Source organism: Octopus sinensis, unplaced genomic scaffold (assembly GCF_006345805.1).
Source record: "Octopus sinensis unplaced genomic scaffold, ASM634580v1 Contig16305, whole genome shotgun sequence".
NCBI lineage: Eukaryota > Metazoa > Mollusca > Cephalopoda > Octopoda > Octopodidae > Octopus > Octopus sinensis.
In genome coordinates this window covers 5,001-22,500 of record NW_021834262.1, presented here as the reverse complement: position 1 = coordinate 22,500, position 17,500 = coordinate 5,001, and the positions used below count along the sequence as shown (strand labels likewise).

Genomic DNA, 17,500 nt, shown 5'->3' with positions numbered 1-17,500 from the left:
ATATGTGTGTGTGTGTATGTGTGTATGTGTGTTTACATGTGTCTGTGTTTGTCTCCCCCCTCACCATCGCTTGACAATCGATGTTGGTGTGTTTACGTCCCCGTAACTTAGCGGTTCGGTAAATGGACTGATAGAATAAGTACCAGGCTTACAAAAAGTAAGTCCTGAGGTGAATTTGTTCGACTAAAGGTGATGCTCCAGCATGGCCGCAGTTAAATGACTGAAACATGTAAAAGGAATAAAAGGAAACAAAAAAAACGTGTCACGTGGTGGTATTAAACCGGGCGACGGACTAAGCCTACCACTCATGCAGACCACGACGGGATTTGAACTCAGAATGCTAAAAACCGGAATAAATATTTAAAATCATCCGGTCTGGCATGCTTACAGTTAATTGGTACTTTATTTCATAGGCCCCGGGAAGATGAAAGGTAGATTTGATCTCTGCGGGATTTGAACTCAATTTATAGATTCAGAACAAATATTGCGAGACATTCTTGTCCGAAGCTTTAACGTAGTAGTAGTAGTAGTAGTAGTAGTAGCAGTAGTAGTAGTAGTAGCAGTAGCAGTAGTAGTAGTAGTAGTAGTAGTAGTAGTAGTAGTAGTAGTAGTAGTAGCAGTAGCAGTAGTAGCAGTAGTAGTAGTAGTAGTAGTTGTAGTTGTAGTTGTAGCAGTAGTAGTACTAGTAGTAGTAGTAGTGGGTAGTTGTAGCAGTAGCAGTAGTAGTAGTAGTAAGTAGTAGTAGTAGTAGTAGTAGCAGTAGCAGTAGTAGTAGTAGTAGTAGTAGTAGTAGTAGCAGTAGCAGTAGTAGTAGTAGTAGTAGTAGTAGTTGTAGTTGTTGTAGCAGTAGTAGTAGTAGTAGTAGTAGTAGTAGTAGCAGTAGTAGTAGTAGTAGTAGTAGTAGTAGTAGTAGTAGTTGTAGTTGTTGTAGCAGTAGTAGTAGTAGTAGTAGTAGTAGTAGCAGCAGCAGCAGTAGTAGTAGTAGTAGTAGTAGTAGTAGTAGTAGTAGCAGCAGCAGCAGCAGCAGCAGCAGCAGCAGCAGTAGTAGTAGTAGTAGTAGTAGTTGTCGTTTAGCCCCAGGTCAACTCAGAATGAACAGCTGCTCTGGTCCGGCTGTTGTTACTATCCCATCTTTTGGGTTGAGTTTCTTAGTTTTACATTATCTAATGTGTTCTTTTTTTTCTTTTAGGATAGAGTATGAATTCAGGGTGATTAGTTAGTTGTTTCCAGCAGAACAGTGAGGCTTTCTCACTGGCACAATAGTAATGGTTGTCGTTTAGCCCCAGGTCTCTGATCAAAGGTGTTCCAGTCGTGACAGGCTTGTAATTTTAAAATGATGTGTGTGATGTGAGGAAGATTTGGCGGCTATTTTCAGCAAGTGGTTATCGCTATAGAAGTTGATATTTCGCGCCTGTCATCCCTGGCCAAACAGGTGTTCCGGTTATAACCGTCCTAACTTCTTAAACGGCCAGGTGTGATTAGAGGATTAGCCTTAATCAGTCAAGTCTAATTAAGCAGACGTTTGAGCAAAAGCTGTCTTTTTTAAGGAATCGTGTATCAAGCACTACCATTATTCTGGAAACGCTGTCTCTTCTAAGACGATGTGGTGTGATTTGAGGAGAGATTTGGTCGCTATTTCCAGCATGTCTAGTGACCACATACAATGTAGGAATGCTGGTTGGATTTTATATGTGTATGTGTGTGTGAGTGTAAGTGTGAGTGAATGAGTGTGAGTGTGTGTGTGTGTGTGTGTGTGTGTGTGTGTGTGTGTGTGTGTGTGTGTGTGTGTGTGTGTGTGTGTGAGTGTGTATGTGTGTGTGTGTAAATACACAATAAAGCTATAGATAATAGAATGTAAATATTGGGCTGAAAATCCCTTTTTGATAGAAAAGTTGAAGGTTGCCATAAAGGTTTTTCAACCCCAAATTTACATGTTACTATCTATCGCTTTATGTATGTGCTTCGAGACGCACACACACACACACACACACATCAGCATGCAGTGACCACCTAACTGAGACACGCTTGTTCTTTTCTTTCCCCTCATCTCTCCTTTCTGCTGAAGAGCGTAGACTCGAAGCCTTAAAGACTTCTTTCAATTTTTCTTAGCGTCAATCTTGTTTTACGTCGTCTGGGTGATTTTGCTTTTCCATCTATTTTACCACAAACACACACACATGCATTAGTATGTATGGGTGTATGTAAATATATAGTATTGATAGCAGTGGTGGTGATGGTTGGTGCCGTTTAGTAATGTGACTGTCGATGTTTAACGCCAAATCAACCCTGATCGACCAAAGGGGTCCGAACTGTTCTTTTAACAGATATAATTTATCTACCATTTCCTTTAAAGATGGTAGTGTGCCTTTTGTAGTAGATTTAGTTGATATGTCTACCATATGGAGTAGTGGTTCTCCACCGGGGTCATTATGATCTGCAGAGTTCCATATAAGATCTCCGGGGTCCACGCTCGCAAAATAGTAAATTAGGAATTCACACTAGTATTTTAAGGGTCCATGAAAAGTTTTGATTTAAATGTATGTATAACAGAAACAGCTGTACAAGTGAATGATTAAATGACAAAATAAGAACTTTGAAACCAGTATCTATAAAATTAGGTTTTAAGTATCGAACGGGTGTGGGGATCCACCAGAATAAGGTAGTAATCAAAGGGGTCTATAGGTAAAAAATGGTTGAGAACCTCTGATCTAGAGAAGCTATGTAGAAGCTCCATGGTGGTGAGTGATGGTAGGAGTGCTGTTAGTGTTAGGGTTGGTAGTGGTGGTGGCGGTGACAATTTTGAAAGTATGGTGGTAGTGATGGTAGTAGAAGTAATGGTGGTGATGGGACTGGTAGGGTCGGTGAGGGTTAAACAATGGGTAGATTATAGGTAGAGTATTATGTGTGTGGTAGTAGCGGTGGTAGTTATTTAACCCCAAGTTAACACTGGTTAAGCAAATATATGATCAAAAGGCTTGCCAACAGTGACCATCCTGATGTTTGCAGCATATGATATTACTTTATCTGTTGCCTCATTGCTTTTTTAAGACAGTGGGGTGTAAGTGAACTGTGATTTGGCTGCTATTTCTAATATTTTGAGAAGCCAAATAGCAGACCCCGTCGTCTCGAGGAAACGGTAATTTGTCGTGGTGGTGGTGGTGGTGGTGGTGGTGATGGTGGTGATGGTGGTGGTGGTAAAAAGAGTTTGGTAAAAAGAGTAGTGTACAATTGAAGGGTCCTTTCTCTTGGATAACACTGGGCCAGGTGAATTATAAGGAGTCGGGAAGAAGCAGTACTGCTGCCCTCTTCATTTCAAACTTTCCCCCAGTTAGCATAGCTTCATTACTAATTAGAGCTAACTAACCAGCAGACCAACCAGCACACCAACCAACCAACCAACCAATTAACCAACCAAACAACCAGCCGAGCCGACCAACCAACCAACCAGCTAACCAATTTATCACCCGAAAGCATCAAAGGTAAAGTTGGCCTCGGCGAGATTCGAACACAAATGCCGAGAATTGGATGAACCACCGTAAGATGTTCTATCCAAACCACGAATGAATCTGCCAATTCGTCACCTTGTAATCTAGTATGATCCAACATTTTGCGTATGACATCATAATCTGCGAGGGATTTGGCTGCTCTCTCTCTCTTTTTTAGTTCTTCAGGGGGTTAATTCCTGTTTTGAGGCGGTAGACACCGGGATTAAAACATCCATCTTACCGTTGGGTCTCTTATATGAGAAGACAACTCGTTTGCCAACGTCCGTGTCGGGTCTTTGTCTTAAGGGGATAACTTCCTCCTTTCTCTACTACCAGTCACAAGGATCTCTAAAAAAAAAAGGGGGGGGCCAAGGACGTTGCTCTCTTCCTGTGGCAGAGGTTCCCTCCCTTATTAGTAGTGAGTATTGATGGAGTGTAGTGATGTGTCGTGGAGGTGTGCTGTAGTGACAATGCATTGCGATGATACATTGCGATGCTGTAATGGCGTAGCATTGAGTGTCTGGCAGTGTTGTGAGAGTGGTAGGTTGCTGTAGAGTAAATGGTATGGTGCTGTAGACGGAGTTGTGGTGGTTCGGTGATGTGGTGGTTCGGTGATGTGGTGGTTCGGTGATGTGGTGGTTCGGTGATGTGGTGGTTCGGTGATGTGGTGGTTCGGTGATGTAGTGGTTCGGTGATGTGGTGGTTCGGTGATGTGGTGGTTCGGTGATGTAGTGGTTCGGTGATGTGGTGGTTCGGTGATGTAGTGGTTCGGTGATGTGGTGGTTCGGTGATGTGGTGGTTCGGTGATGTGGTGGTTCGGTGATGTGGTGGTTCGGTGATGTGGTGGTTCGGTGATGTGGTGGTTCGGTGATGTGGTGGTTCGGTGATGTGGTGGTTCGGTGATGTAGTGGTTCGGTGATGTGGTGGTTCGGTGATGTTGTGGTTCGGTGTGATGTAGTGGGTGGTTCGGTGATGTGGTGGTTCGGTGATGTGGTGGTTCGGTGATGTAGTGGTTCGGTGATGTGGTGGTTCGGTGATGTAGTGGTTCGGTGATGTGGTGGTTCGGTGATGTGGTGGTTCGGTGATGTGGGGTTCGGTGATGTGGTGGTTCGGTGATGTGGTGGTTCGGTGATGTGGTGGTTCGGTGATGTAGTGGTTCGGTGATGTGGTGGTGGTTCGGTGATGTAGTGGTTCGGTGATGTGGTGGTTCGGTGATGTGGTGGTTCGGTGATGTGGTGGTTCGGTGATGTGGTGGTTCGGTGATGTGGTGGTTCGGTGATGTAGTGGTTCAGTGATGTGGTGGTTCGGTGATGTGGTGGTTCGGTGATGTGGTGGTTCGGTGATGTGGTGGTTCGGTGATGTAGTGGTTCGGTGATGTGGTGGTTCGGTGATGTAGTGGTTCGGTGATGTGGTGGTTCGGTGATGTGGTGGTTCGGTGATGTGGTGGTTCGGTGATGTGGTGGTTCGGTGATGTGGTGGTTCGGTGATGTAGTGGTTCGGTGATGTGGTGGTTCGGTGATGTGGTGGTTCGGTGATGTGGTGGTTCGGTGATGTAGTGGTTCGGTGATGTGGTGGTTCGGTGATGTGGTGGTTCGGTGATGTGGTGGTTCGGTGATGTGGTGGTTCGGTGATGTGGTGGTTCGGTGATGTAGTGGTTCGGTGATGTGGTGGTTCGGTGATGTAGTGGTTCGGTGATGTGGTGGTTCGGTGATGTGGTGGTTCGGTGATGTGGTGGTTCGGTGATGTGGTGGTTCGGTGGTGTGGTGGTTCGGTGGTGTAGTGGTTCGGTGATGTGGTGGTTCGGTGATGTGGTGGTTCGGTGATGTGGTAGTTCGGTGATGTAGTTGTTCGGTGATGTGGTGGTTCGGTGATGTGGTGGTTCGGTGATGTGGTGGTTCGGTGGTGTGGTGGTTTGGTGGTGTAGTGGTTCGGTGATGTGGTGGTTCGGTGATGTGGTGGTTTGGTGATGATGTGGTGGAAGACGTGTGGCGGTGTTGGGTAGGGGTGACTAGCTAGCGATAGTACTCTTGGTGGTGTGATGTTGATGGTATCGTGGAGGTGGAGTGGCGATCAATTACTAATATTTTTTTATGTTGTGGTAAATATGAAGGTGTTGCTGTGTTGCTGCTGACGTAGCTGCCTCTGCTGCTGCTGTTGTTGTTGTTGTTGGTGTTGTTGTTATTGACGATGATGATGATGATGATGATGACGATGATCATCATTATCAGCGGCAGCAGAAATCAAAGGAGATGAGAGAAATCGGTTGATGAGAAGATATTGAATAAGCAAATTTCAAAGGTTGATGCGTGGTGTTGGCGGTGGGTGATGGTAGTGATGATGGTGATGTTGGTGGTGGTGGTCGTGGTAGTGGTAGGCTGTGAATACGATAGTGTAGGTTTAGGGATTCAAAGCCAGATCGAAAGAATATTGCAAAGGTGGTGGTGGTGGGTGGGGTGGGTGGAAGAGAGGAGAACAACAGAGATCATAACAAAAATAGGAGAGGGGTGGGTGTTGGGGTGTAATGGTAGAAAGTGGGAGAGAATGAGCAAGGTGGAATTGGGGAGTAGTATTGAAATAGAAGAGGGAGGAGGAGGGGTCGGAATGAGAAATGTTAAGGTGTTTGGGGGTAGAGGGGAGAGCGAAGAAAATATAAGAGAAAAACAAATAAAGAATGGAGCGAGTTTGTGTATGAATGACAGAGGGGGGGGGGAGGAAGAGAAAGAGAAAGAGAAAGCGATTGAAGTTGTGAAGAAAGAAAGAAGGAAACTAAGAGGTCTCGGAAGCATAAATGAGAAAGGTAGGAGAGAGAGAGAGAGAGAGAGTGAAAGAGAAGGTGGAGAGAGGGAGAGGAGGAGAGAGAGAGAGATGGGAAAGAATAATAGACAGATAATAGAGAAGTCTTTGGAGGGGGAGGGAATAAGTGTGGGTAGGGGTTTTGCGTGTGTATGATTTCTACACACGCACAGACACACATATTTACATACACATACACACACACTCATATAATATATATATATATACACACTCATATAATATGTATGTATGTATGTATCTATCTGTCTATCTATCTATCTATTAACACACACACACACTCACACACGTGTGTGAAGGTGTGTTTATGTGGTAGAATGTAAGGAGTAAATAAAAAGAAAGATGAGTTGAAAGAGAGAGCGAGAGAGAGGGAGAGGCAGACAGACAAGCAGAGTAGTGAGAAGGAAAGACATAAAGAGATAGATAGAGAGAGAGAGAGAGAGAGAGAGAAGAGTAAAGAGATAAAGAGTATCAAATGCGTATTAATTTCAATGAAGCCCCGCCTACTTTGGTATAGCAACCCGGCAGAAGTGGGGGCGTGTCCTGCAGAAGGGATAAGCCAATGAAAAACGGTATATCTAGTTTGCAGTGACTAATCAGAAATCTTCTTTTCTGTTGCTGGCCCAAAATATCCAGCCTCGAACGCGATTACAGCCACAACCAAAATTATAATCACTACCACTTATTAAACCATCCATTTACTAACACCAACACCATCGGTAGCAATGTGTATACATACATACATACATACATACATACATACATACATACATACATACATACGTACGTACGTACATACATACATACATACATACATACATACATACATACATACATACATACATACATGCGTTCATTTACTTTACGTCCTCTATAGACGCAAACGAACACATGTGCATATACACGAAACGTACACACACACACACACACATTCACATACATATACACACACACGGACTCTCTCTCTCTCTGCTTTTCTCCCTCTCTTTCTCTCTCTCCTTTTTTCTCTCTCTTCTCTCTCTCTCCCTCATTCTCTCCCTCTGTCTCCCCCACACACACACACACGCAAGCGACAAATTCAGAGTAGTAAAGGATAGATTTATCAACTTATCAGTTTGTGTGAGCGTGTGTGTGTGTGTGTGTGTGTGTGTGTGTGTGAGTGTGCTAACTTGTGCATTTGTGTGCGGTTGACACACAGAGACAGAAAGAGAGAAAGAGAGAGCATGAGAGAGTGAGTGAGAGAGACAGACAAACAGACAGTGACAGACAGTGATAGACAGACAAACAGACACACAGACATACAGACAAACATTCCAACATATCTGCGAGTCAACCAGAATGCTTCAAAGTGATAATTTTACCAATTAGAAATAGTAGCCAAATCGCTTTCAAATCGAACTTTCTCGACTTGAAATAAGAAAAAAAAAATTAAATTAAAATAAAAATATAGGATAGATGCCGGATAATGTGCCTTAGACACATATGTAGAAAACAGTTGAGGTGGCTACGTTTGGAATGTCTTTGATCATAGGTGCGCTTAATTTGAACTTCACAGAAACAGCTTACTGCTGAGAAATCTTAAGAGTGAGAAATCCACATAGGCGCAGGAGTGGCTGTGTGGTAAGTAGCTTGCTAACCAACCACATGGTTCCGGGTTCAGTCCCACTGCGTGGCATCTTGGGCAAGTGTCTTCTGCTATAGCCCCGGGCCGACCAATGCCTTGTGAGTGGATTTGGTAGACGGAAACTGAAAGAAGCCTGTCGTATATATGTATATATGTATATATATATATATATGTGTGTGTGTTTGTGTGTCTATGTTTGTCCCCCTAGCATTGCTTGACAACCGATGCTGGTCACTTAGCGGTTCGGCAAAAGAGACCGATAGAATAAGTACTGGGCTTACAAAGTATAAGTCCTGGGGTCGATTTGCTGGGGGTCGATAAAAGAGAAAAGAGTATGTGTATATACGCATATGCATGTGTACACCTAAGTGAATATATGGTTGCACCTATGGATGTATATGTGTCAATTTATGCATGCATATTTGTGTATGTCCCCTGTAGAAGCGGGGACGGTCAAATTCAGAAGTTGTATCGAAGTTCACTTCTCGACGTCACGGTCACACGTTCAATCCCATATTGTGGAATTCGGCTTTTTGTCTTTCTTCTAATTAAAGCTCCCAGATCGTCCGAAACCTTTGGATAGAGTGAAACTGTGTGGAAGCCCTTGGTAATGATTGTTCCTGTAATTGTAACGAGATGGCTGTCCTCATGCAGCAACCATTAAGGCACTCCTGTCCCTCACATCTCAGCACCCGGATGCACCCAGCTACCTTCTGCGCCTACCATTATACCCAATCCTTCAGTCCCGCTCACTGGGATCTCGTCCACGCACATATCTTCATTGCAGCTTTTGAACGTAAATTCAGAACGTAAAGATAGACGAAATACCTATTTCTTTATTACCCACAAGGGGCTAAACACAGAGGGGACAAACAAGGACAGACAAACCGATTAAGTCGATTACATCGACCCTAGTGCGTAACTGGTACTTAATTTATCGACCCCCGAAAGGATGAAAGGCAAATTCGACCTCGGCGGAATTTGAACTCAGAACATAGCGACAGACGAAATACTGCTAAGCATTTCGCCCGGCGTGCTGACGTTTCTGCCAGCTCGCCGCCTTAATAATGATAATAATAATAATAATAATAATAATAATAATAATGATAATGATAATGATAATAATAATAATAATAATAATAATAATAATAATAATGATATAATAATAATAATAATAATAATAATAATAATAATAAATGCCCTGATGCAGTACCAGGCAGTGTCTCTCATGGCTTCTGACCTTAACTGATTGGAAGTGTTATCATGTACGTTGTTTTGTCTTGGTATAAAGATGGGCTACAGCAAATATTCTGCTCAATACCACAGATTTGCTTGTCAGTTGTTTGACCTTAACCAGTTGAGCATGTCCCTTAGTGGCTGACGATATGTGCATCTCTGATCACGAGCAGAAGTAGTGGGGGAGCATCATAGCCATCCCCTCTTGCCATTTTCGCAACTTTCACCCACCTTCCAATAAACTCACTCGAGGACAGCTCTTCCTTCTCCACTCTCAATTTCCACTTAAAGTGAAACTTGAAGAAGTCAACGAGAACTCTACCAAAGAGGAATGTATCTGTCCTCATACCTTTCAGCCCCGTCCACCAAACAACCTCTTTCGCCACAGCCACCAGGCAAAGGAATATTGCCTTGCCTGTCTGATAGAAGGAGGGGGCGGTGCGGTCATCACTACAGACTTGACAGTCAGTCCTACACCTGAGAGCAGCTGTTCGACATAACCCCATAAGTCAGCAATGTCCGGACACTGAACGAGGGCGTGCAAGAACGGTTTCGTCACTCTGCGCGCACCTCAGACAAGCCCATCTGACCGCATATCCGTGCCTGTAGAGTTTATCTCCAACCGGTAGCGCACCTCGGTAGCACTGCCAGGCCAAGGACATCAGGAAATTAGCCATGATAGTTCCCGAGCGGAAAGTCGTCCGGAGTTGTCTAGCCAGTTCGTTCACGTTGGCGCCCAGATAGTAATAATAAACTTTTCTACTATAGGCACAAGGCCTGAAATCTTGGGGGAGGGGGCAGTCGATTACATCAACCCCAGTACGCAACTGGTACTTAATTTATCGACCCGCGAAAGGATGAAATGCAGAACTCAGAACGTAGCGGCAGACGAAATACCTATTTCTTTACTACCCACAAGAGGCTAAACACAGAGGGGACAAACAAGGATAGACAAACGGATTAAGTTGATTATATCGACCCCAGTGCGTAACTGGTACTTAATTTATCGACCCCGAAAGGATGAAAGGCAAAGTCGATCTCGGCGGAATTTGAACTCAGAACGTAACGGCAGACGAAATACCTATTTCTTTACTACCCACAAGGGGCTAAACACAGAGAGGACAAACAAGGACAGACAAACAGATTAAGTCGATTATATCGACTCCAGTGCGTAACCAGAACTTATTTAATCGACCCCGAAAGGATGAAAGGCAAAGTCGACTCTCGCGGAATTTGAACTCAGAACGTAACGGCAGACGAAATACCTATTTCTTTACTACCCACAGGGGCTAAACACAGAGAGGACAAACAAGGACAGACCAAAGATTAAGTCGATTATATCGATTCCAGTGCGTAACTGGACTTATTTAATCGACCCCGAAAGGATGAAAGGCAAAGTCGACCTCGGCGGAATTTGAACTCAAAACGTGTAGACAGACGAAATACTGCTAAGCATTTCGCCCGGCGTGCTAACGGTTCTGCCACCTCGCCACTTTAATAATAATAATAATAATAATAATAAACTAGTACAACACAAAAAACAACCAAATATATGGCACACTAGGCATAACAACAACGTGAACTTCCACTGTTGTCTCTTGGGTCTCTGGGTGAGACTTGGAGCCAACTTGTACAAATATAAGCAAAAGTCAAACATAGAATAAAATAATAATAATAATAATAATAATAATAATAATAATAATAATAATAATAATAATGATAATAATAATAATAATAATGATGATGATGATAACATTGATGATTTCTTTTTTAACCACAAGAGTTTACATTAAAGAAAACATTATGGACAATACAGGATAAAGCAAAAGAATGTGTGTATGTATGTATGTGTGTGTGTTTGAGTGTTGTGAGGGTTTTGCGTGTAAACAAGACCAACAGCATTTTTTAAATCAACAAAGAGAGGAGACTTCGAGGGCTGCTCATGGAAAAACCCCATAAAAAGAACCATGGGTACCCTGACTTTTGGGGTGGGTGTCTTTTTTCCTTTCCTTTTCTCTTTTTCTCCAACTACATGCGGATGCTCAGGGCAAGCCCCTACACCCGCACCATTCTCACCACTTTCATCCACCTTTCAGCAAACTGGTTAGAAGACAACACTTCCCCCTCTACCCTTATTTTCATTTTCAAATGAAACTTGAAGAAGTTGATCGGGGATTTGCCAGAGAGAAAAGTGTTTGTTTTCAGCCCCTTCAATCTCGTCCTCCATACAACCTTCTTTCGCCACCAGGCATATAAACACAGCCTTGCGGCGGGGCGATCTTCACGATGGATTCAGTTGACAGCCAGATCCGTCCCATAGCAGGTGTTCGACATAAACCCACAGGTCAACAATGCTCAGGCACGGGACGAGTGCATTGCAAGACCATTTCGTCGTCCTGCGCGCATCTCGAACATGCTTGGGTGATGGTACTTTCGTGCCTGTAAAGTTTCTCTCGAACAGGTAAGCTCCTCGGTAGCTCTGTCAGGTCAGAGATTTGGGGAAATTATCCTTCGATCCCAGGCCAAAAGTTCTCCTGTAAAAGGCGGCTAACTGATTTCCTTCGACACCCAAGGGTCTCCCCAAGAATGTCGTCGCACTTTTTATAGAGGATTAGTCTCCTCCAATCCTCTATAAAAAGCTTAATTGGACGCGCCAGTAATAATGATGATGATGATTCTTATTTTACTGTTGGCAGAAGGCCTGAAATTTTTCGAAAAAGGAGGCTAATCGATTATATCGAACCCCAATGCTTACTGGTAATTTTATTGATCCCGAAAGAATAAAAAGTGAATACTTGGGCGGGTCATATTTAACCATAAATCCTCTAGACATTTGTCAACTTGGCTGACCCTCTATAAAGACAGACATATTAGATGGCTTCGATGAACGTCTTCTCCTCCTCCTCCTCCACCACCACCACCACCACCACCCCTCCTCCTCCCCTCTCCTCCTCTCCCCCCTCTTTTTCTCAATAACTTTCTTTAGTCTTGACCACCGACTTATCTAACTCCACACATCCTTCCAGTAAAATGCTGAAGCCCCTAAATCCGCGGTTCTCAACCAATTTTTTTTTTTGCATATGGACCCCTTTGATTCCTATTTTACTCAACTGGACCCCCATCGCAGCTAATTCAATGTTTTAAAAAAATTCCCCTTTTTTTCTGAAAATCAATTATAATTAGGAATTGTATTAAAAAAATTGTCAAAATATGCTGTGCATTGCATCAGTTTATTTCTCATACTCTTTTACTCTTTTACTTCTTTCAGTCATTTGACTGTGGCCATGCTGGAGCACCGCCTTTAGTCGAGCAAATCGCCCCCAGGACTTATTCTTTGTAAGCCTAGTACTTTTTCTATCGGTCTCTTTTGCCGAACCACTAGGTTACGGGGACGTAAACACACCAGCACCGGTTGTCAAGCGATGTTGGGGGGGGGGGACAAATACAGACACACAAACATATACACACGCATACATATATACATATACATATATACGACGGGCTTCTTTCAGTTTCCGTCTACCAAATCCACTCACAAGGCTTTGGTCGGCCCGAGGCTATAGCAGAAGACACTTGCCCAAAGTGCCATGCAGTGGGACTGAACCCAGAACCATGCGGTTGGTAAGCAAGCTACTTACCACACAGCTACTCCTGCACCTTATTGCACATAAACTTTAAAAACAAAATCTTACATAGGCTCCCAACGACCATATCAGTTACTTGTTTCAGTCATTTGACTGCGGCCATGCTGGAGCACCACCTTTCGTCCATATGCAAAATAGTCTGGCCACTATTTCCAGCTGCCAGAACGCTAATATAATTACTTTATATTGGCTTTATTTAATTTTGATCTTTTACTCGTTTCAATCACTGGACTTCGGCCGTACATGAGGCACCACCCTAAATGGGTTTTAATCGAACAAATCGACCCCCAGGACATATTTTTACAGTCTGGTACCTATTCTATTGGTCTCTTTGGCCGAACCATTCGTTACACACACGTATACACGAACACACACATACACACACACACACAAACACGCACACACGCACACACAAACGCATGCGCACGCGCTATATACTCTTTACTCTTTTACTCTTTTACTTGTTTCAGTCATTTGACAGCGGCCATGCTGGAGCACCGCCTTTAGTCGAGCAAATCGACCCCGGGACTTATTTTTTGTAAGCCCAGTACTTATTCTATCGATCTATTTTGTCGAACCGCTAAGTGACGGGGACGTAAACACACCAGCATCGGTTGTCAAGCAATGCTAGGGGGACAAACACAGGCACACAAACGCACACACACATACATATATATATACATATATACGACAGGCTTCTTTCAGTTTCCGTCAACCAAATCCTCTCACAAGGCATTGGTCGGCCCGGGGCTATAGCAGAAGACACTTGCCCAAGATGCTACGCAGTGGGACTGAACCCGGAACCATGTGGTTGGTTAGCAAGCTACTTACCACACAGCCACTCCTGCGCCTATATATATATTTAACTTTAAGAGTCCCTCCTAGCGTGTGGCATTTATGTATAGTAATGCCCTCTATATAATATCATATATATATATATATTATATATATATATATCTCGCTACTGATGTGCTCTCTCAACGAGATCATCAGAAAGAAGTCCGGCGTGAAAGATGTCATCGCAGAGTATACACGCAGCAAGTTTAGATGGGCTGGACACGTCGCCCGGCTCACCGATTATCGGTGGACCCACGCAGTTGTCGAGTGGTACCCGCGCGAGCGGAAAAGACCACCCGGAAGACCTCCACGACGGTGGAGTTACGATTTCAGGAGGACGATTGGGATCACGCGGATGAGAAAGACGCGATCCAGAGAGGAGTGGACAGCGTGCTGTGACCAGCAGTGTCAAATGGACGCCTGACGGACTCATTTCTATTCCCTTTTCTGAGGCCCTGCAAGTAACATATTAACCCTTTTCTTTTAACTGAGCTGTACAAAAACACTCTAACATCCTGAGTTGAAACCCCCGCCTCGATTAACCTTAGCTTCTCGCGTTTCTCTGTGTCATAAAATGAAGAGCTAGAGGTGTGTTACGGTGAATATGATCATTTACATTTATCGGCATTTTCTCCGTCTTTACGTTGTGAGTTCAAATTCCACTAAGGTTGACTTTGCCTTTCATCCTTTCGAAGGTCGATTAAATAAGTACCAGTTATGTACTGGAGTCAATTTAATCAACGTATCCGAACTTGCTGGCCTTGTGTCAAAATTTGAAACCAATATAATCATATACATTCAATCCTCTCACAAAATATGTGTGGCCGTGTATGGCTGGTGTTGGGGGTCCCTCAATACCACAGATAAAAATATGACAGGAAATTGCGCAGAAATCTATCAAATCTGTGAATTTGGAATTCGAAATGTTTGGTTTGTAATATCTGAGTTCTTTGGTACATTTCATGGGTAATGGAGGATGTATCTGAGTTTCGAAACAGCAGTACTGCATTCAGTCATTCCATTGTCGGCTATTGCAGACACGCGTGACTGTAAGCTTGAGAAGCCACGCCCATTTCTTCAAACTGTGATAGTGGCGGTAAAGTGAGAATGGTTGAGAGATAGAAAGACAGACAGATAGATAGATAGATAGATAGATAGATAGATAGATAGATAGAGAGAGAGAGAGAGAGAGAGAGAGAGAGAGAGAGTTATCTGTAGACAGAATAGGCGCAGGAGTGGCTGTGTGGTAAGTAGCTTGCTAACCAACCACATGGTTCCGGGTTCAGTCCCACTGCGTGGCATCTTGGGCAAGTGTCTTCTGCTATAGCCTCGGGCTGACCAAAGCCTTGTGAGTGGATTTGGTAGACGAAACTGAAAGAACCTGTCGTATTATATATATATATATATAATATATATATATATATATCTCGCTACTGATGTGCTCTCTCAACGAGATCATCAGAAAGAAGTCCGGCGTGAAAGATGTCATCGCAGAGTATACACGCAGCAAGTTTAGATGGCTGGACACGTCGCCCGGCTCACCGATTATCGGTGGACCCACGCAGTTGTCGAGTGGTACCCGCGCGAGCGGAAAAGACCACCCGGAAGACCTCCACGACGGTGGAGTTACGATTTCAGGAGGACGATTGGGATCACGCGGATGAGAAAGACGCGATCCAGAGAGGAGTGGACAGCGTGCTGTGACCAGCAGTGTCAAATGGACGCCTGACGGACTCATTTCTATTCCCTTTTCTGAGGCCCTGCAAGTAACATATTAACCCTTTTCTTTTAACTGAGCTGTACAAAAACACTCTAACATCCTGAGTTGAAACCCCCGCCTCGATTAACCTTAGCTTCTCGCGTTTCTCTGTGTCATAAAATGAAGAGCTAGAGGTGTGTTACGGTGAATATGATCATTTACATTTATCGGCATTTTCTTTCTCCGTCTTTACGTTGTGAGTTCAAATTCCACTAAGGTTGACTTTGCCTTTCATCCTTTCGAAGGTCGATTAAATAAGTACCAGTTATGTACTGGAGTCAATTTAATCAACGTATCCGAACTTGCTGGCCTTGTGTCAAAATTTGAAACCAATATAATCATATACATTCAATCCTCTCACAAAATATGTGTGGCCGTGTATGGCTTGTGTTGGGGGATCCCTCAATACCACAGATAAAAATATGACAGGAAATTGCGCAGAAATCTATCAAATCTGTGAATTTGGAATTCGAAATGTTTGGTTTGTAATATCTGAGTTCTTTGGTACATTTCATGGGTAATGGAGGATGTATCTGAGTTTCGAAACAGCAGTACTGCATTCAGTCATTCCATTGTCGACTATTGCAGACACGCGTGACTGTAAGCTTGAGAAGCCACGCCCATTTCTTCAACTGTGATAGTGGCGGTAAAGTGAGAATGTTGAGAGATAGAAAGACAGACAGATAGATAGATAGATAGATAGATAGATAGATAGATAGATAGATAGAGAGAGAGAGAGAGAGAGAGAGAGAGAGTTATCTGTAGACAGAATAGGCGCAGGAGTGGCTGTGTGGTAAGTAGCTTGCTAACCAACCACATGGTTCCGGGTTCAGTCCCACTGCGTGGCATCTTGGGCAAGTGTCTTCTGCTATAGCCTCGGGCTGACCAAAGCCTTGTGAGTGGATTTGGTAGACGGAAACTGAAAGAAGCCTGTCGTATATATATAATATATATATATATATATGTGTGTATGTGTCTGTTTTTGTCCCCCTAGCATTGCTTGACAACCGATGCTGGTGTGCTTACGTCCCCGTCACTTAGCGGTTCGGCAAAAAGAGACCGATAGAATAAGTACTGGGCTTACAAAGAATAAGTCGCGGGGTCGATTTGCTCGACTAAAGGTGGTGCTCCAGCATGGCCGCAGTCAAATGACTGAAACAAGTAAAAGAGTAAAGAGAGAGAGAGTCAGACAGATAGAGAGGCATGGAGAAAAGGAGAGAGACACAAACTGAATCTGCGAATTACAGATATATCGATAGAGGGATCAACAAAAGAATCTGATTGGGAAGCGGTGACGTTCTTTCTTTTAAAATCGTGTTATTCTTTCTTTTTTTTATGTTTTCTTTTATTTCCCTTTTGTGGTGCACAGATGCAAATGCGTTGACACGTCTCCAGTATATTACGGTTAATAACCGGCGGTATTTCGGGTGGTTTGCATCCGGTTATCAATGCGTCTTGTCTTTACATTAAGAAATTATCTTGTATTATAAGGAACTAGCAGTATCGCCCGGCGTTGCTCGGGTTTGTAAGGGAAATGACTATATAAGCATTTTTAGAGAGTTACTTCCCGTATATAATAGCAAAAAAATGCATTAAAAATGGAAAAAAATGATGGTAAATTTTTTTTTAAATCGTAGACTCATCGTAGACGCGCGTTAATACCCAGAAGGGCTCGATATGAATCACGACTATAAGATACCCGGTTTTGGTTAAACTGCACCGCAAAATGTGGGAGTAGTTAGGAATCTAAATCGTAGGAGACAGACACACGACTTCACTTTTATATATAAAGATTTCTGACAAATGCACAGGCGTGGATATTTGGTAAGAATATTGCTCCCCATCCACATGGTTCCTGGTTTAGTCCCACTGCATGGGACCTTCGGTGAGTGCCTTCCACAGTAGCCTCAGGCTGACTAAAGCCTTATGAGTAGAATTGGTAGAAGGAAACTGAAAGAATCGCGTCGTATACCTATATGTGTGTGTGTGTATTTTTCTCTGTGTTTGTCCCCCCACCACCGTTTGACAATAGGTGTTGGTTTGTTTACGTTCCTGTAACTTTAGCAGTTCGACAACAGAGACCGATAGAATAAGCACCAGGTTT

At 43.5% G+C, this 17,500-nt stretch overlaps 1 protein-coding gene across 1 annotated transcript in view; it reads right to left on the bottom strand.

Annotated features, from left to right (window-relative positions):
- The window catches only part of LOC115230751 (histidine-rich glycoprotein-like), a 26,538-nt gene extending 16,705 nt beyond the window's left edge, over positions 1-9,833 (bottom strand). Inside the window, exons 1-2 of the mRNA XM_029800888.1 lie at positions 9,747-9,833; positions 3,973-5,497 (exon numbers count right to left, since the gene is read on the bottom strand). Of these exons, the coding sequence (XP_029656748.1) occupies positions 3,973-5,497; positions 9,747-9,833 (1,612 nt within the window). The remainder of the gene's footprint in view (positions 1-3,972; positions 5,498-9,746) is intronic.
- Between the last annotated feature and the right edge of the window lie 7,667 nt (positions 9,834-17,500).